The sequence below is a fragment of the Cervus canadensis genome, chromosome 29, assembly GCF_019320065.1.
Source record: "Cervus canadensis isolate Bull #8, Minnesota chromosome 29, ASM1932006v1, whole genome shotgun sequence".
Taxonomy (NCBI): Eukaryota; Metazoa; Chordata; class Mammalia; order Artiodactyla; family Cervidae; genus Cervus; species Cervus canadensis.
In genome coordinates this window covers 41030021-41051874 of record NC_057414.1, presented here as the reverse complement: position 1 = coordinate 41051874, position 21854 = coordinate 41030021, and the positions used below count along the sequence as shown (strand labels likewise).

General features: G+C 55.5%; 1 protein-coding gene across 1 annotated transcript; it reads right to left on the bottom strand.

Moving 5' to 3' along the window:
• Positions 1 to 363: 363 nt before the first annotated feature.
• On the bottom strand, positions 364 to 21854 carry FRMD8 (FERM domain containing 8). The gene is made up of 11 exons (XM_043452102.1): positions 21694 to 21854; positions 21302 to 21386; positions 19479 to 19646; positions 17233 to 17334; positions 16843 to 16901; positions 16553 to 16719; positions 14063 to 14281; positions 11768 to 11891; positions 10720 to 10863; positions 4301 to 4499; positions 364 to 2030 (listed from the first exon to the last, which is right to left on the bottom strand). Exons 2-11 carry the CDS (start codon positions 21384 to 21386, stop codon positions 1912 to 1914), a joined length of 1386 nt encoding a protein of 461 aa, XP_043308037.1. The 5' UTR covers positions 21694 to 21854; the 3' UTR covers positions 364 to 1911.

Here is a 21854-nt window from a genome sequence, read left to right as displayed (position 1 = left end):
GCAGCACCTGAGATCTTAGCTCCCAACTAGGGATTGAACCTGTGCCCCCTGAATTGGGAGCATGGAGTCTTAACCACTGGACTGCCAGGTAAGTCTTCTTCATGCATATTTAATAAAAAGCAAATATGCAGCCTATAATCATCTCCCAGGCTGTAATTAACACACTCTCATTATTTCATAACATAAACCACCCCAAAGTTTACTGGAAATGGCTTTTATTATAATAAGTCACATGATGAGATGGTTGGATGGCATCACCGGCTCAATGGACACGAGTTTTCGCAAACTCCAGGAGATAGTGAAGGACAGGGAAGCCTGGAGTGCTGCAGTACACGACTTAGCGACAGAACAACAATAACAAAGTTTGCTGGAAATTGATTTTAATAAGTCACATGATACAAAAGGATAGGAATATTCAAAGGGCACTTAGTGAAACACTGCTTTGTCCCACAAAGGGCAGACAGAAAAAGTTAAGGCACAGTGGTTGCTCAGAAAACAGGAAGAAGAGGCTGAAGAGTCAAAACAAGTAATCTGTGTACACACACACACCCATCACATCCCTCAGGCCCCTCAATCTATCAGATAAGAATTCACCTGGCATCAAAACAGTGAGTGGGAGCAGATAACCGGAGGGCTAGGAGCCAGAGGGGCTGGGAGCCAGTGAGGTCTCCAGGAGAGATGAGATGTCCTCTAGCTGGGAGACACCCGTTCATTATGACAGATACCAAAGTCCCTACTGCTGGAGGGCAAGCCCCCCTGGAAACATCTGGAGTTCAAGAGCCAACAAAGGGAGGAGGTGAGTGGGCTCTGACATCCGGAGACAGGAGGTTCACATTCGCGTCCCCACATTCTCCACCGGGAAGGGAAGACAAAGAAAACCCTGTGTCGGGCTGGATCTGCCTCCTTCCTGTGGAAAGTCCCCGGAAGCGCCCCTGACGGTGGTGGTGGTGGGGTGACCACCCAGAAGGAGCCCAAGGCTGAGAGGCCAGCTCTTCTGGGAGGAGGCAGGAGGTCGTGGGAAGAGCTCCACCCAGGCCACATCCACCTCCCTACAAAGTCCCCGAGAAAGAAGAGACCCCTCCCAGCCAGGGACTTCCCGAGCAAGAGCCTGGGGCTGGATGAAACCACAGGACCATCCTGGAAGGAGCGCCAGCAGCTCCGAGATGGCGGGGGCACCCTCGTGAGTCGCCTGAATTCACACGCTTCATGGGACCAAAGCAGATCATAAAAAAGATCAAAACTGAAACTGGAAGCCCCCAGGGGGTTTGGGAGCTCCTCCGGGTGTGGAGTGTGGGCCCGTGGGCCACCTCCCAGCACAGTGACACCACCAAAGATCAGCAAGCAGACTTTCCTTCTGGTCAGGGTCTCCTGCTCACAAGGGAGACTAGCAGGAGGGGCACAGGGGACCCTCCAGTTCCATCCAGCTGGAGAGGGCTCTGTGGGGGCTTCACTGTCTGTGGAGGCCCCCTACCCTCTTCCCGCAGGGCCGTGTCCCAGCCTGGCCACATGAGCTGGAGTGTGGGGATGTGGCCCCCAACGTCCAGGGAAAAAACCAAAGACACACACTCTCCTCTGCAGTGTCCTGAGCCCTACTGCTCAGCCACCTGCCACCAGAGGGACTTCAGAGCGGGGGATACTCTGTCTTGAGAGGGGCACAAAGGCAAGCCCCTGGGTGGGAGGGGGCGGCCAGGGCCTGGTCAGACTGGTTCAGAGACAGCAGCGGAGCCCGGAGTCCAGGGGACGGCAGGCAGGCTGTGAGAGGGAGCCTGCGGCAGCCCCCAGCCAGCTCTGCACACCCCAGCCCGGCCCAGAAGTGACTTGTCGACACGCAGAGGCCGCCCTCCCCGCCCCCCGCCCCGGCATTCGCCTTCGGGCAGCACGATGCCCCCACGCCCTCCTGCCTGCACGCCCTCAGCCCTGCTCCAGGCTGTCGGCGGGCTGCACCACGGTGTAGCTCCCCTGGCCCACAGAGAGCTGCCGGCTGAAGAAGGATGTGCTGCGTTTCGGTTTCACCCGCTTGATCGTCTCGCCTGTTGGGGGAACAAGAAGGATGCACTGAGGAGGACCCCCCAGGGAAGGGCCTGGCCCCAGGGGAGCCCCTTCTGGACCCTGTCCAGGCTGAGCTCCCCTCTTCACTCCCACCAGCTTCGTGAGCCTCAGCCCCACCCCCAACCCTCCCATAGTGAGAGGATCAGGGGCAGGGTCTCCTAAATCAGGTCACCAGGGTTTCCATTTGATGCTGGGCCTGCTGTGGTGTCCAAACCTGTTCGAAAAGAGACTGGAGAGGGGTACAAACGTCCAGCTAATAAAGAACTCACAGGGATGTCATAGATAGCATAAGGAATATGGTCCGTAATACTATAATAACTCTGTATGGTGACAGATGATAACCAGACTTAGGAGGATCACTTCGTAACATATAAAACTATTGAATTACTATGTCAAAATCACTATATATACGAATATATAGTATGTCAACTGTAATTCAATTCTGGAGTAGGAAAGGGCAGCCCACTCCAGTATTCTTGCCTGGAAGATTCCATGGTCAGAGGAGCCTGGCGGGGTATAGTCCATGGGGTCGCAAAGAGTCAGACATGACTGAACACACACATAATTCAATTACAAAAAAGAAGAAACAACAGAGCAAAGTCACAAAATACCTATAATACATACCAGTGCCTGAAAATGATCCTCGATGAGATTAAACAGACTTTTTCTGGGGGAAGAGGGAGCGGGTGGCGCTTGTGGAATTTTAGTTCCCCAACCTGGGATTGAACCTGGCAGTAGAAGCCTGGAATCCTAATCAGTGGACTGCCAGGAAAGTCCCTAAAAAGACTTCTTAAAAGTTAAAAATTTCAAGCCAGGTGATCAAGGTCAACATCAAAAGTCAAAATCATGTTGACAGTGCACCTTTGGTATAATGTGGTAAAAATGGCACATTACTTCTGTGATCTTCCTCCCCCAAACCCTTAACTCTTGTCTAATAATGAGAAAAATAGAAGATTCCAGTAAAGGGGCATCCTACAATATGCCTGACCAGTACTCCTCAAGATTTTAAAGTTATCAAAAACCAGGAAGGTCTGAGAAACTTGTCACAGCCAAGAGGAGCCTAAGGAGACACGACAACCACATGAAGTGTGGTATTCTGGATGGGACCCTGCATCTGAAAAAGGATGTTAGGTAAGGTTAACACTAAGGACTTCTGTTAATTTACTGTATCATGTCGGTTCATTAATTCTAACAAACATACCGTATTAACATAATATGTTAATTTTCAAAAGCAAGTGACAGAAGAAAAATAGGCAACAGAAATAAATGGTAATGCATGAAGAAACTGTATGTGATCAATCATGTAAAAACGACCTCACTTCACCAGCATCCGAAGGCCAACTCTGACGAGCTCACTGCCCTCAGGAAGATAACACCTGTGGTGGGTGAGGATGGAGAGGCAGGTGCCTCCTTCTCTCCTGGGTGGGTACAGTGGGCGCACACTTTGACCTGGCAACCCCATTTCTAGTAATCTATCCTGAGGAAACAGTTATAGATTCCAGGTAAGGATTTGGCTACCAGGTAAGGTATGCTGTTTATAGTAGCTGATGAGCTACAAATACAGTTGGCCCTTAGACAACAGGCGGGTTGAGATGCTAACCCTCTGTGCAGTCAAAAATCTGGTATAACTTCTAGCTGGCCCTTCACAGAACTGTGGTCTCATCCACCAGTTCAATCAACTGCAGATCATGTGTGTTGTGTGTGTGAGTCGCTCAGTCATGTCTGACTCTTTGCGACCCTATGGATGGTAGCCTGCCAGCTTCCTCTGTCCACGGGATTCTCCAGGCAAGATTACTGAAGTGGGTTGTCATTCTCTTCTATAGGGGATCTTCCCGACCCAGGGATCAAAACTGTGTCTCCTGCATCGCAGGCAGATTCTTTACCACTGAGCCAATAGGGAAAGCGTGCATTAGGGCACCTATGTCATCTTTACCAGCTGCACTGATTTCACAGGGTATGTATCCATCCTTCCCACACCCACACCTTTAGTAGCAGACACTAGTAGTTTCTGGTTTTTCACAGGATATGCCTGTGGACACAGCAGTGAGGGGCTCTTGCTGCCGGGGCCCCAGAGGGAGGCCTCCGACTCTCCATCAAGTGATGGGACGCGTGCACCCCGCCCCTGCCCCCCCCCAGGTCCTGCTGGCTGGAGGCTAACTCTCTGCGTCTGGAACGGCCCCCACCTCCGGAGCGCCCCGCGGTCTGCACGTGCACACGTGTAGGTGTGTGTGCACAGCGCGGTGTCACTCACCCTCCTCCACGTAGTCGATGGTGGAGAGGTGCTGGATGCGGCTGCACACCACACTGCCCTGCCTCCGCAGCGGGGCGCGCTGGGGAGGGGGCGGCGAGGAGCCGGAGGCCGAGGCGGGGCCGGCCTCGTGGGAGGCCGCGGGCTCCGCAGCCTGGCTCAGCTCGATGCAGTACTCGATGAGGCTGCTCATCAGCTCGGCCTGGGGAGGAGAGGGGCCGGCGTGAGGCCTGGGGGGCTCTCTATTACCTGCTGCAGAGGGAGAGGATCCAGACCCACATGGCCTACCCGCTGGTGGGGGAGGCCGATGAGGAAACAAATACCTTTTACACGAGAAAAGAAGGGGAGTCTGTTCTGTGGGCCAGGGGAGGCACCCCATTTGGGTTGACTTCAGGGGTCAGATTGTTGTTGTTTAGTTGTGTAGTTGTGTCCGACTCTCGTGACCCCATGGACTGTAGCCTTCTAGGCTCCTCTGTTCGTGGGATTTCTCAGGCAAGAATACTGGAGTGGGTTGCCATTTCCTCCTCCAGGGGATCTTCCCAAAAAAGAGGAGAGTGAAAAAGCTGGCTTGAAACTCATCATTAGAAAAATAAGGTCATGGCATCCGGTCCCATCACATCATGGCAAACAGATGGGGAAAAAGTGGAAGCAGTGACAGATTTTATTTTCTTGGGCTCCAAAATTATTGCGGATGGTGATAGCAGCCATGAAATTAAGATGCTTGCTCCTTGGAAGGAAAGCTATGACGAACCCAGACAGTGTATTAAAAAGCAGAGACATCACTTTGCTCACAAAAGTCTGTATAGTCAAAGCAAAGGTTTTTCCAGTAGTCATGTATGGATGTGAGAGTCGGATCATAAAGAAGGACCATAAAAAAAATTGATGCTTTCAAACTGTGGTGTTGGAAGAGACTCTTGAGAGTCCCTTGGACTGCAAGGAGATCAAACAAGTCTATCCTAAAGGAAATCAATCTTGAATATTCATTGAAAGGACTGATGCTGAAGCTCTAATACTCTGGCCACCTGGTATGAAGAACTGACTTGGAAAAGACCCTGATGCTGGGGAAGATTGAGGGCCAAATGAGAAGGGGGTGGTAGCAGATGGGGTGTTTAGATAGCATCACCGACTCAGTGGACATGAATCTCAGCAAACTCCAGGAGATAGTGAAGGATAGGGGAGCCTGGCTTGCTGGCTGAGTCGTGAGGTCAGCTGGGTGGGGTAGGCGGTTCCCCTGAACACATTCCTCAAGCCTTCTCATCAGGCTTGAAACATTATACACGTTGCCATAAAAGGTGACGTGACCAGATGTTAGCGGGCAGGGTCTGGGCACCTTAGGGCGGGGACGGCCAGGGCTGGCAGATCCACAGACAGAAAGTTGCCAGCAGGTGGCGTTGCCTAGGCAGGGCGTGTTCAGGGAGCGGGACACAGCAAGGACTGGGGTAGACGCAGGCTGGCTTTGGACCCCGAGATGAGAGCCCCCTGGGGAGCAGGGTCAGAGGCCGAGGGGGCAGTCGGTGACTGCCCACCCGATGGGGCGACCCAACACTGCTCCAGAGCAACATAAGCCACCCTGAGGAGGGCAAGCAAGGCAGGAAACCACGGGAGGTCCGGGCCCCACACTGGCATCTCCTCCCTGAGGGAGCTGCACGGAGCTGAGCGCAACAGGGCCGCCCTCTGAGATCCTCCAACACCGCCTGACACTCCTGAGGCTGGGGGAGGCTGCCATTACACCTCAGCCGCCTCCGACAAAATGAAATGTCCATTCAGGATAAGACTCAGCAAGCTAGAAATGGAAGAGAACTTCCTTAACCTGATGAAGGGCGTCTACAGAACACACAGCCAACACCACGCTTACTTAGAGCAAGACTGGAGGCTTTCCCCTCAGGCCCAGGATGTCCGGTCACCCCGACTCACCAGATGAGACCAGTGCTGCCTGGCAAGACCAGGGAGAGGCACGTGGCCAGCAAAGTTAGAACACAACTGCCCCCGTCACAGACAACGTCTAACGGTCCAGAGACAATCCCAAAGGAGCCTCAAAAAACCTGCTTTCAACAAGTGAGTGAGTTTCACAGGGTTACAGGATATGAGGAAAACAAAATTAACTGTGTTTCTATATACCACAGCCAACAACTGGAAATTGAAACTAAAAAACAGTACCATCTCTGGTATCACCAAAAAAAAAGGGGAGGGGGATAAATCTAATAAAAGGTATATAAGATATGTATGCTGAAAACCACAGAATGTTAGTGAAAGAAATCAAAGACAAATAAATGGAGATATAAAATAAATGGACCGGGGGCTTCCCTGGTGGTTAGTGGTAAAGAATACCCCTGCCAATGCAGGAGACATGGGTTCGATCCCTGATCCTGGAAGATCTCACACGCCAAGGAGCAACTAAGCTGGTGTGCCACAACTACTGAGCCTGTGTCTGGAGCCCACGTGCCACAACTACTGAAGCCTGCGTGTCTTAGAGCCTGTGCTCCACAACAAGAGACGCTACCGCGATGAGAAGCTCTATGCCGAAACTTTGAAGCAGCCACCGCTTGCCACAACTAGAGAAAAGCCTGTGCAGCAATGAAGACCTAGTACAAAGTGTGTTCGACTCTTTGCGACCCCATGGGCAGTAGCCAGTCAGGCTCCTCTGTCTATGGAATTCTCCAGGCAAGAATACTGCAATGGGTTGCCATTCCCTTCGTCTGGGGGATCTTCCCGACCCAGGGATCAAACCCAGGTCTCCTGCATTGCAGGCAGATTCTTTACTGTCTGAGCCACCAGAAAAGCCAAAGGTAAATAAATAAAATAAATAAAATAATTTTTAAATGTCATTTAAAATAAATGGACTAGAAGATTTAAAAACATCTTTTCAAAAGACATTTTTAAGAAGATAAAAAGTTGTAGACAAAGTTATAGACTTTGTCAAGTTATTAGACAAAACATTTGTAAAATATTAATCTGATAAGGGACTGGTATGCAGAACATATAATGAACTCCTATAGCTCACTAAGAAGACAAGCCAATTTAGAGATTTTCCTGGTGACACGAGGGATCAGAATCCGCCTGCCAATGCAGGGGACACAAGTTCAATCCCTGGTCCGGAAAGATTCCACATGATGCAGAGCAACTAAGCCCGTGCGCTGCAACGATGGAGCGTATGTGCCGCGACCACTGCAGCCCTCAGCGCCCAGAGCCCTTGTTGCTCTGCGACAAGAGAAGCCATCGCAAGAAGCAGCCAGAGCACCGCAATGAAGAGTAGCCCCCGCTTGCTGCAACTAGAGAAAGCCTGCACAAAAAGCAATAAATACCCAGCACGGTCAAAAATAAAACACATAAATAAAATTATTTTACAAATTTCCCGATTTCAACCAAGTGGACAAATGATTTGAACAGACATTCCATCAAAGACCTACAGGTAACAAATAAACACACAGAAGGATAATCAACATCCCAAGTCGTAATGAAAATGCAGACAACGACCACGCTGACTTGCCACTACCGTACAGTCATTATAATGGCAAACAAACAAGCAAACACGGACACCACAGGTGCTGAGCAGGATGCGGAGACCTGGACCCTCGGACATGGCTGGAGGGACTGTAGGATGGCACAGTCACTTTGGAAAACAGTTTGGTAGCTTCCAGTAAGGCTGATCATATGTTTATGATACAATCCAGGAATCCCACTCCTAGGTATTTACACAAGAGAACTGAAGGCATACGCCCACCCCACACCCTGTACACAAATGTCTAGAGCAGCTTTATTCACAAAGTCCCAAACTGGAAATATCCTTCAGTGGGTAAATAGCTAACCTGTAGTACATCCACCCAATGGACCACTATTCAACAGTCAAAAGGAAAAGACCAGTACACCGTGAAATGCGGATCATCTCAGCAGCGTGCATCTTAGTGAAAGTGGCCAGGCTCAAAAGGCTGCATAGAGTATGTATACATACTATAGGGTTGGATTGCTATTTGTTTATCTATCTACCAGTCGACAGACATTTGTGTGGTTTTCAGTTCTTTGGTTATGATACACAAAACTGTATGAACATCTTAGTGTAAATCTGTGTGTAGACATATGCCTCTTTCTCCTGGGTAAATTCGATAAGTGTGTTTATATGACATTCTGGAGAAAGCAAAACTCTAGGTATAGCCAAGAGGAGGTAACAGATAGCAAGTGAAGAGATGAGTCTGAAATCATACATATCTCATCATCTGAAGAGATATGTATAAAACAATAAAAAAAAAAAAGAGAAAACCCCAAAGAAAAATTGGCAGACTTCAACAAACAGGACATCTAGATGGTGGATATATATGTAAGAGGTGCTCAACCTCATTTGTGTGTGTGTGTGTGGGGGAGGGATGCCAACTAAAATCATGTGGAGATTTGGGGGTGATGGAAATAATGCCAATAAAAAATGGGCAAAAGATGTGAAGAGACATTTCACTTCTAAGAAGATACGTGGACAGCAAATAAGCAGCTCTGTAGCTTGCCTGTGGTGGCGGTGGCTATGTGAACATGTTAAAACTCACCTCTCAAAACGGGTGCATTTTATTGTAAATTATATCTCAATAAAGTTGAATAAAAAGTAAAGAAAAGAAGCACAAGGAGATATCCCTCCTCAACCACCAGAGTGGCTGAAGGGACAAGATGACGATACTATAACTCTTGGAGCCGCCAGCACACGGCCAGTCAGCTCCGGGGCGTGAAGCTGGGCGTGTGCACAGAGGACACACGCAGCATCTTCTGCCACAGGCCAGAACTGGACACCCAAGGGCCCGTCAGCAATGGGACGGGAAAGTCAAGAGGGGCAAACTCACACACGGGAACGCCTAGTGCAAGTGGGAGACCACAGCACTGGCACCTACAGTGGGATGGAGCTCCCAGATACAGGGCTGAGCGCGAGACTGGGCAGAACAGAAGGCGCCATGGGGACCCTCTGCCATAAAGTTCGAAGCCAGGCACAACGACTCTGGGGTGACACCAGTCAGGATGCAGGGGTCCCTTGGTGGGGGGCACGGCTGGGAGGGGGATCGAGGAGGGGTTTTTCTTAATCTGAACGGTGTTACATGGGTTTCTATTTTTATTTTTTGGTTTCTTTTTTAAATATATAATTTATTTATTTTTGGCTGCACTGGGTCTTCGCTGCTGCTTGGACTTTTCCCTAGCTGTGGTGAACGGGAGCTACGCTCCAGGCACCGGCTTCTCATCGCGGCGGCTTCTCTCATTGCAGAGTGTGGGCTCAGCAGTTGTGGCATACGGGCTCTTAGATGCTCCTCAGCTTGTGGAATCTTCCTGGACCAGGGACTGAACCTGTGTCCCCTGCCCTGGCAGGCAGATTCCTACCCATTGTACCACCAGGGAAGTCTGTTACATGGGTTTCTTTTGGGAAATTTGTTGAGCTATATACACTTAGGAGTTGGGCACTTTTCTGTATGTATATTGTAATTCAATGACATGGAGACTTCTCTGGTGGTCCAGTGGTTAAGAATCTGTCTTGCAATGCAGGGGACACAGGTTCGATCCCTGGTCAGGAACTAAGATTCCACATGCTGCGGAGCAACTAAGCCTGTGCACTGCAACTACTGAGGCTGTGTGCTCCAGAGCCCACGTGCCACAACTAGAGAATTCGTGCGCTGCGACGAAAGATCCCGCATGACGCGACAAAGATCACGCGTGCCGCCACTAAGACCCAATGGAGCCGATAAACAGGTATTTTTTTAAAAGAAAAGGATGTTTGAGATTTAAAAAACAAAAAACTGTGCTAAAGAAATAGAACATTTAGATTAAAAAAGAGAGACCTGGGTAATTCCCTGGTGTTCCAGTGGTTGGGACTGTACTTTCACCACTCAGACCCCAAGTCTGATCCCTGGTCAGGGAACTAGAATTCCACAGGCTCCAGTGTGACCAAAAAAACAGTCTAGGCCAGTGATAAGGCAGGGGCAGAGGGAGCAGAGTGGCCAGGAGGGTTTAGAGGCTCGAGGCAGAGAGGCAGGAGGGGCTGGGTGCTTTCACAGACGGGGAGTCCCTGGAGCGCATCTCTGCTCCGGGAGGGGAGCACCAAGGCACTTAGCTCTGGAAGGGCCCTCGGCCGTGACCAGGGTGGGAGGAGAAGGGACAGGGGTGGAGCTTGGGGTGGGAAGACAGGGTGCTGAGTGCACAAGAGTGAAATAAAGTCACGCTGGTCACACAGCTCTGGGCAGCCCTCCACCAACCACTGCCCCAGCTGCCCCACCACCTGACTGGCCTTCTGCACCCTCTTGGGTGGCTCCCGGTCAGCAGGAGTCAGCTCCCTGGTGTCCAGGCCCTCAGCAGCCCTCTCACCTCTTTGCTAGCCAGTCTGAGACCTCCGATAGCCTGGGGCCCCCTAAGTCCACCGTCTCCACCCCAACCCCCGCCGGGGTGTGGGCAGCACCCACCCCTACCTGCTTGGAGTAGATCTTGAGGAGCTTGTTGACTGGTGTGCCCTCGTTGTCCCCGTCGAACTCCAGCCACAGCACAGACTCCTCCTCCTCGGGGGAGGTATGGTCCCAGGACAGCTCCTGGAAGCGCAGGCCCAGCAGGACGTGCTGGCCAGCGGAAGACAGAGCTTGGACTCCTCTGGGCAGAGGCCCGCTGCCCTGCCCCATCCCCGAGGGCATCACCAAGAGCAGACACCTGGCCAGGCTATATTTACCTCCAAGGCTGAGCCTAAACTTAGGTGTGAGTTTCTCTCAGGAGTGGAATCCCTGCTTCCATCGGACCCTCAAGGAGGGCTGTGGTCCAGGAACTGAGACCTCTAACCCACAGCCCTTCTCACCAGCAGGTCAAGCTCTGAGAGCTGGGATGGGGGGGAGGGGAGACCCTCCTCCCCCAGAGATCAGCTGGGTGGCATCTTGGCAGGAGGTGCAGCTGGGCCCGGCATGTCGGGGAGCAGGTGCCCAGGAAGGGCTGGGGTCCCTCTCTGGGGACCACCGGAAGTCTCCCCAAAACTTGTCGGCTAGCATGGGAGGGACTCCTGCCCAGGTGCATAGAAGCCCCTGGGGCGGACTGCCAACATCACTTCTACACAGGCTGAGACAACCAGCGGAGACAGCTAGCGCCAAAAGCAGGAGGCGGAGCAGGACTCTGACAGCCGGGAGGGTTCCCAGTCGTGGGGTTTTTCCAGAAAACCACCAGTCTCCAGCCACTGGTCAGGCACAGCAGCCAGGCCCTGCCAGATGCTCTCCACTAGCTGCAGCCCCTTCCCCCTAGTCACCCCCTTCCCCTGCAGGCTGGGCAGGAAAGCTGACCCACAGTAGGCTCAGCGAAGCCCCCAGAACGACAGTGGAAGACGCAGAGACATCCAAGGGAGGGAGGCCAGAGAGGCTGCCCACCCTGCCCCGAGGCCAACCACAGGCTCAAGGGAATCAGGAAGGCCTGGGTAAGGACCCCCCTCCCCTCCTCTCCACTGAGGCCCCCGCTTCAGGTCCCCCCTGGAGGAGCAGGACCTACCTTCTCCCTGCAGTCGATGACATGCACGCCATCCAGGCTGATGGCCACAGACACTGGCTTGCGCCCGCCCCGGTGCAAAAAGCCCTGGGCTGGCTTGTCAATCTCGCCGTGGAAGAAGGCACACCTGGGGAGGGAAACTGGGGTTAGTCTGTCCCCTCCAGCACCAAGAACAAGGCCAGGGTCGGGGTTCACCCACCAGTAAGTATACTGGCCAGGCCCTGTCCCAGGCACCTGAGAAGCTTACGCTGTTTGGGTGACTAAAGGTTAAGTGGAAACCCAGCCCAGGGAGGGAGAAACGGAGCGGGTGGGCCAGAGGGAGGCTTTGTGGAGGTGGTGGCCTCTGATCAGGCAGGACAGGAGGGCTGGAATAGACAGGACAGGAGGGGAACTGGGTGGTACAGAGCGAGCTGGGCCCCACAGGCAGAAGGCAGAGCATGAACACAGGTGTGAGACAGAGTGAGTGATGTTCCAGGAATGGCCAGGAGCCCGAGAGCTCAGAGCCTGGGGGCTGAGGCTGCTGGAGGCTGGGAGAGCCTGGGGGCTGAGGCTGCCCACCATCCCCCCACGGGCTGCTCAGGCAGGGAAGCCACTTCAGGACTTGACACTGAGAAAGGGCAAGGGGCCAGGGGCCTTGGGACACCCAGGCACTGAGCTGCCACCCTCTCCTTCCTGCCCCGCCATGGTCTGTCACACTTGTGCCCTGGGCCCTCACCCCTGGCTAAGCTGGTGAAAGCAAAGGTGTTAGTCACTTCAGTCGTGTCCAACTCATTGAGACCCTGTGGACTGCAGCCTGCCAGGCTCCTCTGTCCATGGGATTCTCCAGGCAAGAATACTGGAGTGGGTTGCCATGCCCTCCTCCAGGGGATCTTTCCAACCTAGGGATCGAACCTGGGTCTCTGGCAAAGCCAAAGCCATAGTTAAATCCTGCAGCCCCAGGAGGGGACTGGAGACAAGCCCGCTCCGCCTTCAGTTCTGAGCTTGGGGAGGGCTCCCCTTCTGGGCAGACTCCTGATTCCACTGAGGACCGGAGGAGTGGCCACTTGCCCACCCGCACCTCAACTCCTCACTCGATCAGGTCCTCCCTGTCCGCACACGCACCTCTCGCTCATCATGGTAGTAGAAGATTTTCTCTGCCCGCCCCCACAGCGGCTCCACCCCTGGGCTCCATCTCACAGGGAGGCTCCCGAGAGAGCTGGTTCCGCGTACTGTCACTGATTCTTTTTCTCTCGCTCCTCCACCCGCTGCCACCTCCACGATGCGGGAGCCAAGGTCAATGATTGGCCCCAAGGGGCCACATTGAACTCGACCTTGCAGAAGCAGCACCTGAAGCTTGGTCATTCTTCCTCCTCACCCTTCCCTTCACCCGGCTGGCAGAGACCCTCCTGCTGGGCTGGCTGGCATCCTCTGCCTGGTCCAAACTCACTTCTGTGGCCATTTCTTGGGGCTCCTGGTTTCAGACAGCGCCCGCATTCTGATGACTCATTCACTACCTGACTCTCTTCTCAGAAACCCAAGGGCTCGCCTGGAAGTGCCACTTGAAGGTCTGGCAAGCATCTCAAAATCAACACATCCAAAGACAAGCCCCCAGTCTGCCTTGACCTGTTCCCCTTCCCGCCCCACACCATCCTGTCTCAGCTGGTGTCACCACCCCCCAGCTGCTCAGGCAGAAATCTGGAGTCCCCTCAGCCTGCTCCCCTTCACCTCTTCTCCTGCACACCTAACGAGCTCCTTCCACTCCACCCTCAACACCTCTGGAACCCGACCACCTCTGGAATCCGACCACCTCTGGAATCTCCCCTCCTGTGGCACCACCACCCGGCCTGAGCCTTGGCACTCTTTGGAGTGTGGCCACTGTACTCACGGACATCCTGCCTGCCCATGGTCTGTTCTCTGCTTCTACTGTTGTCTCTCTTGCCCCTAGAACGGCCTTTTCATGGGCAGGAACGGTGGTCTCTTCTGCTCACCTAGGGGTCTCTAGCACCTCGAGAGTGCTGGCACCCAGTAGGTACCCAAGAGCTAAGGGCTAAAAGTGCCTGTGTGAACGAGAGCTGGCGGAAGGGGAGGTGGCAGGTCCAAGGGCCACGTGACTGTAGCAGGAGGGAGGAAAGGACCTGCCCGGTGTCCGAGCTCGTGACAGGAGAGCGGGAGGAAGTGTCCAGCCCGGGACCCGTGGAGCCTGAGGTGCTGGCATCTAGACGCACCTCAAGGACAGAGCTCAGTGGGATTGCAGATGGGTTCACGGGCCGGGGAGGGACACAGCGCCCGGGGCTGTGGCCACACTTGGGAGCCGCTCACCCGTAGAAGGGCAGCTCGTGGCACTTGAGGAGGTAGGCGCGGTAGTGGGGGCTCAGCGAGGCCTCACACTCGCTGTCGGCTCCCTCCTGCACCTGGCGGTAGGCGTTCAGCAGGCCCTGCTCGCCCATGCCGGTCTTGGCCCCACGGCCCCGGAGAGCAGCGAAGAGCCTGTGGCCCCGCTTGCAGAGGTGGGCAGGGAGGAAGGAGTCCAGCTTCTCCCTGTAGAGGAAGGGAGATGGGGCTGGGCTGAGGACGGCTCCATGCCTGCAGGCAGGGAAGAAGGTGCAGTCATGGGGTGCAGGAAGCATGGGGGGGGGGTGCCTGGACATAAGCCCCCAGACAGCCCACTGCCCCCATCCCTGCAGCTGCCTGGTTGGTGAGAGGCCTGAAGGCAAAGCCAGGAGACAAGATGAGAGCTGAAACCAGGCCCATCCCAGAACCAGACGGTGACCAGAGGGCCTTGGGGCCAAGTCTGTGTCACCGAGTCCGGAGGGTCTGGATTCCTAAGCCAGCAATTTTACAATCAAAAGATAGTGTAAATGACCTAGAGCCATTGATGTTTTGTTCTGCTAAATAGAGATGTTAAAAAAAAATCACCATCAGCACAGGCTCATGAATGAAAGGGCATTTTCAATCACACAGACTCAGAGTCCTGGTGTGACGGCGCCGTGTCTCCCCCTCAGAGCCCTGTGACTGTGGCTGGGCGCCGGCCCTCCCGGTGGACCGCAGCTGGGGCCCTGGGTATGAGCGCCTCTCCAGGCCCGTTTCTCCACGTTTCAATGACAGGGATCCCTACTCATACAGATGGGTGCTGACATGTGCTTGGCATATGGCAGGTGCCGAACAAACACAGTTGAGGTCGTCATTTTCACTGAAGAGGGGAGGAGGCTTCTGGATGAGCAAGACTCCAGGCCACGGGGAGGGGTGGCCGGCCCTGTGGCCCTGACACAGAAAGGAATGTGATGCAGGGAGAGGCCTGGCTGCAGAGCAGCAGGAGAAGGGGCATCCAGGGGGCTGTCCCCCGACTTCTCAGGACTACCATTTTCATCATCTGTCCCCCCACATCTCTCCCTTGTCGCTTGGAAATCCGGCCTCCTACCCTCAGTCCATGGGGTCTGTGCAGGCTCATGGCGGGTCCAAGGGAGGATCTGGACCTCAGCCAATCAGTGCCCTGGCCACTCTGTCTCCTTTGGGTGGACCTGGGCCCAGCCGTCATCATCAGATGAGTCTCAGGACTCTGGTCACGTGAGGGATGAGGTCTCTTCTTGCCAACGTGCAACTACTGTGGCCACCTGGCCACTGTGTGGCAAGAGCTTGCCTGAGCGCAGGCTGGCCCGGAGGACACAGGGCTGGGCAAGGAGAGCGAGGACCGGGTCTGGTGGGCGGGGAAGACCCAATCAGAGCCCCTGAACCTCAGTCACCCTCTGCTGTCTCAGTCACTCGGTCAAGTTCGCCTCTTTACAACCCCATGGACTGTAACCCGCCAGGCTCTTCTGTCCACGGGAGTCTCCAGGCAAGAACACTGGAGTAGGTTGCCATTTCCTTCTCCAGGGGATCTTCCTGACCCAGGGATCGAACCCAGGTCTCATGCATCTCCTGCATGGCAGGTGGATTCTTTACCCATCGAGCCACCTGGGAAGCCCTCAGTCACCATGGACCCATCCATTTCCTGACAAAGTCCCTCAAGTCCAAACAGTCTGAGCTGGGTCTGCTGTCACCTGCAATAGGACCAGACATGCCCATCACAAAAGCCAGGATTTCTATGGATGCCAGCCTCAAGCCAGCTCAGCTGGAAGCGTTCAGGCTCCGCTGAGCGTGGGTGGCCCTGCTAGGCCCCAGCTGTTAGTCACCAGGCACAGGGCCCAGTTTGGGCACATCCTTCCCCCTGCAACACAGCTATACACCAAAGGGCTGGTGTTGGGGGGAACCCTGAGTCTAGGACAGGCTGTGTTCCAAGTACATCCTCATTGCAATTATTGCTAAACTTCAGGATTCGTCCACAGAGGTCAGAGACAGGCCTGCTCTACTTCCCAGGTAGACTCAATTGTCACAACCCCAGGCCCCTGCCCATCAAAGAGCACGGTTTCTTGAGAGACAGCTGGGAAGCATGGAGTCAGCATGCTGGAGTGTCAGGAAATGGGGCCTGTCTCTGGAGTTCAGGACTAAATCAGATAATCAGTGGCAACTAGGACTCAGAATGTGGTCAGTCCCCGGCTATGACTTCCAAGAGAATAAACCCAACTCCCTCTGACCTCACACAGGGCCTGGGCTCCACCCTTGCACACAAGTAGGGGTCTTCTCACAGGTGTCACTTCACCTGTCTCCCACTGCCCAGGCCGCTCAGCCCAGAGATGAGGAAGAGGAGGTCCAGAGAGGTGGGGTGACTCATTTAAGGTCACACAGCATCAGGGCCTCCTGACTCCAGGACCTGGCAAGACCACTTGCAACCAGGATTCTGAGACCAGGGGGGTCCCTTCCACGGGCCCTCACCTCAGGGCGCAGGCGGCGGGCTGGCCAGGCTGGTAGGGCCCGAGCTGCACGCGGCACACCAGGGCGCCCAGGGCCTCGCAGTCCTCCATGTCGCAGGGGTACCGGGCAGCCAGCACGTTGCCCTTGGCCTCCTCATAGAGCAGCCGCAGGACCTCCTTGTCGTGGATCTGCGAGCCGGAACAGCGGGGAGGGGTGGCTCAGTCTGGAGGGACACCCATGACCCGGGGTCAAGGGACAAGGGGAGGCTGGACACCCTGGGAGATGTCACCGCCTGGGGCTCCCTGCCTCACCTGGAGCTCCCGCCATTTGGGGAAAAACACGTTTCTCCGGAACTGTAGGGAAGGCTCATCTGGGGAGAGAGGAGGGGGTTGCTGGCCACCCCGCAGAGCCACCCTGTCTTCCCCGCTAACTGACCCAGTCTCCTCAGTCCCCGAGCCTTCTCCACCACCACTCAGAAAACCCCAGAGCTGCCCAGAGATGGGGGTGTGTGGCTTAGCTCAAGGTGCTCACTGTTTCCCCCAGCCCACCCTATCCTGAGCTCCCCTCCCCTGGGGGAGATGCCGGCCCTGGCCTCAGCGAGGGCAGCTCCACCTGCCAGGGGAGGCCTGGCTGGGCCGGGAGGTCACACCCCAGACCCGGGTGAGTCCCCGAGCTAGGGACGCACAGGCAGCAGCACTGACCCATGGCCACGTCGTCATCTGGGGCGTCAGTGAATCGCAGCAGCAGCTCCTGCCACTGGCGGCCCAGCTTGTAGGGCTGGTGCTTGGGCTTCAGCTGCACCTCTGCGGGAGGAGAGGGAAAGCCACCGTGAAGCCGTGAGCAGCGCAACTGCCCACGCTCACAGCAGCGACGACGCACTCAGGGCCAACGTTCACCGAACCATTTCAAGGGCTTTACAGCAACTGCCCTGAAATAACCCTACTCTCATTTCATCCACAGGGAAAACTGAGGCTCAGAGAGGCTAAGGTGTTTGTCCAAAGTCAAACAGCAAGTGAGAGGGGGTCAGATTTCAGGCAGCCAGTCTGACTGTTCCCTACAGCGCCCAGGGTGGGCTGTAGCTGAGAGGCTGTGGCAGACAGAAGGTGCTGGGGGTGGCGGTCCTGATGCCCCTGGCATGACCTGGAAAGCAGAGCCCAAAGCTGGTGGTAGGCTCAGAGGCCCAGGGGACTGTTCTGCTCCTGGCCCTGCCTGGGCCTCTGCCTTGCCAGCCCCCACCCAAGCATGTCCCCAGGGGGCTCTGGTCTCCAGCCAGCCTTACCCCGAGCTCTGGCAGCTCAGAGGACTCCTGTTATCAGTACGGGACTGTGGTCCCACAGTTCCAGATGGGGCCTTTCTGCCTAGAGGCTGTCCCCCCAGCGAGACAGATTGTCCCTGGAGCCCTGTTCCACACAGAGTGACAATGGCACTCAGAAGGTCAAACCTTCCCAAACAGCCAGCTTGAAGGGTGGCTCCAGCAGGCGGTACCCCTCCCTGCCTCACGGCCCTGGGGCACGGATCACCGCCGCACCCGCTCTGGGGGCGGACTGGGGCCAAGAGGCCTGAGGGCCCGCATCAAAGATGAAGTGGCCTTTCAGCCTTCCTGAACCCAGCCTGGGAACAGAGTGGGCGCTGACCCCGTGCTGGGGCCTCCTGGCCAAGGCGGTGCCCGGCATAACCCACTGGCCACACAGGAGGCCCATTCATGTTCTTGCGAGGGGGCAGACGGAATGCAACGAGGAGGGAGTTGGGGAGGAAGTCAGCTGGCCAACTGCAGGGACAGGGAGCTGAAGGCCGGGCAGGGGCCACGTGAAACCACCACCCCCAGTTTTCCAGAGACACAAGCTGAGGGGCCCGCAGTCCTGCTCGATAGCCAGAGGGTGAAGGTGGGGTGGCTGAGCTGGGTGGGAAGCAGCCGAGAGAGACTGGTCAGCAGGAAGCGGGTGGGTGAGAGCAACAGCTGGGCAGGAAGCTCCCACCGGTGGGTGGGGGTGGGGAGACAGGCATTCCCCCCCCCTCCACCAAGCCAGCATATCCTCCCTCCAGGGCACAGGCACACACTCCTAGGGGCCCAGGGACCAGGCTCACCCTTCTGACCCTGTTTCTCTACAAGGGAGAGTATGTAATCCCAGAACAAGCCTGGCCCCGGCACCAGGTGGAGCATCCTCTCCCTGGCCCCTTTTCTGACCAAGCCAGCAGACGAGTGGCCCTATTCGGAGGCCCCAGGGGGCTCTCTGCAAGCCCGCCGCACACCCCCCAGGCCTGAGGGCTGGAGAGCCCCCACTGCCCTCACTCTTGCTCCACCCCTGCCTTGGGATCTCAGCCTGAAAAAGCAGGACAGAAAAAGCAGGTGATCAGAAACCGGGCAGGGCTGGAGGGTCCCTGCAGAGAAGCTGGGTTCCCACTCATCATCCCTGCCCTCAGGAAAAGCTGCACCCTTGGGGTGGCTGCATCCTGGGCCAGGTCCCACCTTCCTCCCAGCCTCTGAAGAGCAGTTCAGAGAGGCTGGCTGGGGGAACCACCCAGGCTTCTGTTCTGACCTCTGTCCCACCATTTGCTGCTCCAAACCTCAATTTCCTCATCAGTGTGACCAGGCTGGGGCCATGAGGGTACGGTGAAATTCTACTTGCAAAATGCGAGCTCAGGTTGTGGCACGGACCACGCGGTCTGTGAACGTGCACGGCTCCCTCCCTGTCCCCCATCCCGCTCCTCCTGATGCTCAGGCTCCAGCATCCCCTGCCACCAGCACCAAGAAAGGAGATGGGGGCAGAGGAGCCAGGCATCGTTCCAGGGCTCTGGGTCCTGGAAGCCATGGGTGGCTCCAGGACACATGTGAGTCCCATCTTTCCCTGATGTATAGTGGCCAGAGGTTCTAGAAGCTGCCCTCTCCTCTGCCAGTCAGTGCCCTTCCAGCGCCCCCCACCCTGGGCTTCTCAGTGCCAAGCCTTACCCAGCAGAGGGGAGACGAGCCAGAGAGCGAAGGCGTCCAGGGCAATGTCTGGAAGCTGTAGAACCTCGCGGATGGCCCGATGCAGCTCGTGGGCACTGAGTGAGGGCAGGTTCTCCACGGCCAGGGGCACCATCGAATCATCCGCCAGGTACACCAGCACGTCGGCTGCTGCAATGTGGGCCGGGCAAGGTCAGCTGGGCCAGCTAGCACAGGCATGCCATCTAAGCATCTTCCACTCACCTGCTGGGGTTGGACCCTGTATTCCTTGGGGTAACCAAGGCTACACTTCGGAGGCAGAGCCCCAGCATCCCCGAAGGACCCTGTGAAGAGTGCTTGTTAGCTCCATGCTGTCAATGCAGAGGCCCGGGGTTCCATCCCTGGTCAGGAAGCTAGATCCCACGTACCTCAACTAAGAGGTCACATGCTGCAACTAAAAAGCCAGCACATGGCAACTAAGACACGGTGCAGCCGAAATAAACACATAATTATTTTTTTTAAAGTCTACCGGGACTTACTGGAGACCCTCAAACCACCCAGAAAGCCAGCAACTCTGGCCCAGGAACCAGCCTTGTCCCACCCTAAACCCCCAAAGTTTCAAACTGGGGCTGGCCGCTTCACCCCCAACACACTCCCCCGGCAGCCCCAAGGACTCTGGTATGCTTTTCCCCTGAAAGAGAACATTCCACAGGTGGGACTGAGGCAGAGAGAGACTGAACCCATCCTGAGATTACAGCAGTTAGTAAATCAAGCAAGGAGGGAGGGAGAGAGCTGGTGACACACCTTAAGCAAGCCACTATCTCTCTCTGGCCCAAGCTACGTGGGGACAGAGGATTCCCAAGGCCACCCCGCGGTACAGCAAGTTTCAGGGCTTAGCCTCCTTAGGATTCTTCAAGCCTCAGGACTCAACACGATGGCCTTTCAGAAGGACTTAAGTCTTAAACAGGCCAGCTGAGGTACAACCCTGGAAGTTGAGTGTTCCCTGGTGACAGCCTGTTTGGAGCCTGGAGCCCAAAGGAGACCCTTGGAAGGGCAGCCAGATTCAAATCTCCATCACTGGAACCAGAGGCACCGTGAAGAAGCCTTGAGGGCTCCAGTACTGCCTGGCCTCCGGCTGGCTGACTGACTTCAGCATGTCCCATGCCTCAGGCGCCAAACCCATCCCCCACTACCCATCCCCCTCTACCCCACCCAGAGCTTCTGTGAATCAAATGAGGATAGTTTATTACTAACATAAATGAAGGTGCTTTTTGGATCCCCAATCTGTTTGGCTCTGACAGTCACTTTCTTGAGAGATCATAAAATAACGTCCAGTTCAGTCAGTTCAGCTCAGTCGCTTAGTCGTGTCCGACTCTTTGAGACACCATGGACTGCAGCACGCCAGGAGGCTGAAATTCAGAGGGACATCTGGGGCAGTGAAGGCTCCAGTGTCCTGTGCTTAACCTCTCTAGGGCCCTATTTCCTTCCTATAAAATGTAAATAATGATCCCTGTTTTCAAAAAACTATTTACCAAACAGAGAAAGTGAATATGTCACTTTTCATTCATGAGATTTCATGTGAATTTCACAGCTACCTAAGGTTTTACAAGTGAGGAAGATTTACAAGTGAGTAAGATTTACAAGTGAGTACCCAACTCTGCAAGTAGCCTAGTGACAGAGCTCAGGTCTTCAGACTAACTTGTCACTTTTCCACATCCCAACAGACCTTATTTGTTAGTTAATAATAAAGTTATCTTCAATGACAGAGATGACGAGCCAGGGTCACGTCCTCGGGGCTGGAACCCTAGGAAGGTACGGCGGGGTGGGGACTGGGGTCAGGGACCCACCTCGGGCTCCCACGGAGGACACACTGCTTCGATGGGACCGATCAGCTGGGCCGGGCTGCCCGGTACTGCCTTCCGGCCCGTCCATCTGCAGAAGGAAAAAGAAAAAGTTGTTCCTGGAGGGTCCAAGGATGGGGGTGCTGTCACTGAGGAAGAAAGGGGTTCAGAGCTGATCTACGAAGGTGAACACCAGGGTTGAAGGCACAGGTGTGCAGACTAGCGGGGTGAGGGGTTGGGGGGAGTCCTCAGTCAACTTTAGATCGGGGCTGGTGGAAGGAGTCGGGGCCGTGGCGGTCAGGAGAAGGGTCAAGCTCGGCTCGCCAGGATGCCCAGGCACGACACGGCACACCCCTATCAGGGGCGGAGGCCGGTGCAGGGCGTCGCCGCTCTCTCACCTCGCAGGAACGCAGCGCCCGCTGCCTCAGTCCAGGTTCCTGCCCCGACCCGGGCCCCCAGGTGCAGCTCCGTCCTCACTGCCCGCCGAGACGCAGGATCCCGCCCGCGCTCCGGTTCCCGGGGCTGCTACGCGGAAGCCCGGGCGGAGGAAGCGCGGCGC

Bases quoted from the DNA above. Each gene is read 5' to 3' on its own strand.
- FRMD8 (XM_043452102.1), bottom strand. From the start codon at position 21,386: ATGGACGGGCCGGAAGGCAGTACCGGGCAGCCCGGCCCAGCTGATCGG. The intron at 14,282-16,552 runs GTGAGGGCCCGT...CTTCCTCTACAG, and splicing joins CCCGCCGCCTGCGCCCTGAG to GGAGAAGCTGGACTCCTTCC. The intron at 11,892-14,062 runs GTGAGCGGCTCC...TTCCCTCCCCAG, and splicing joins CACGAGCTGCCCTTCTACGG to GTGTGCCTTCTTCCACGGCG.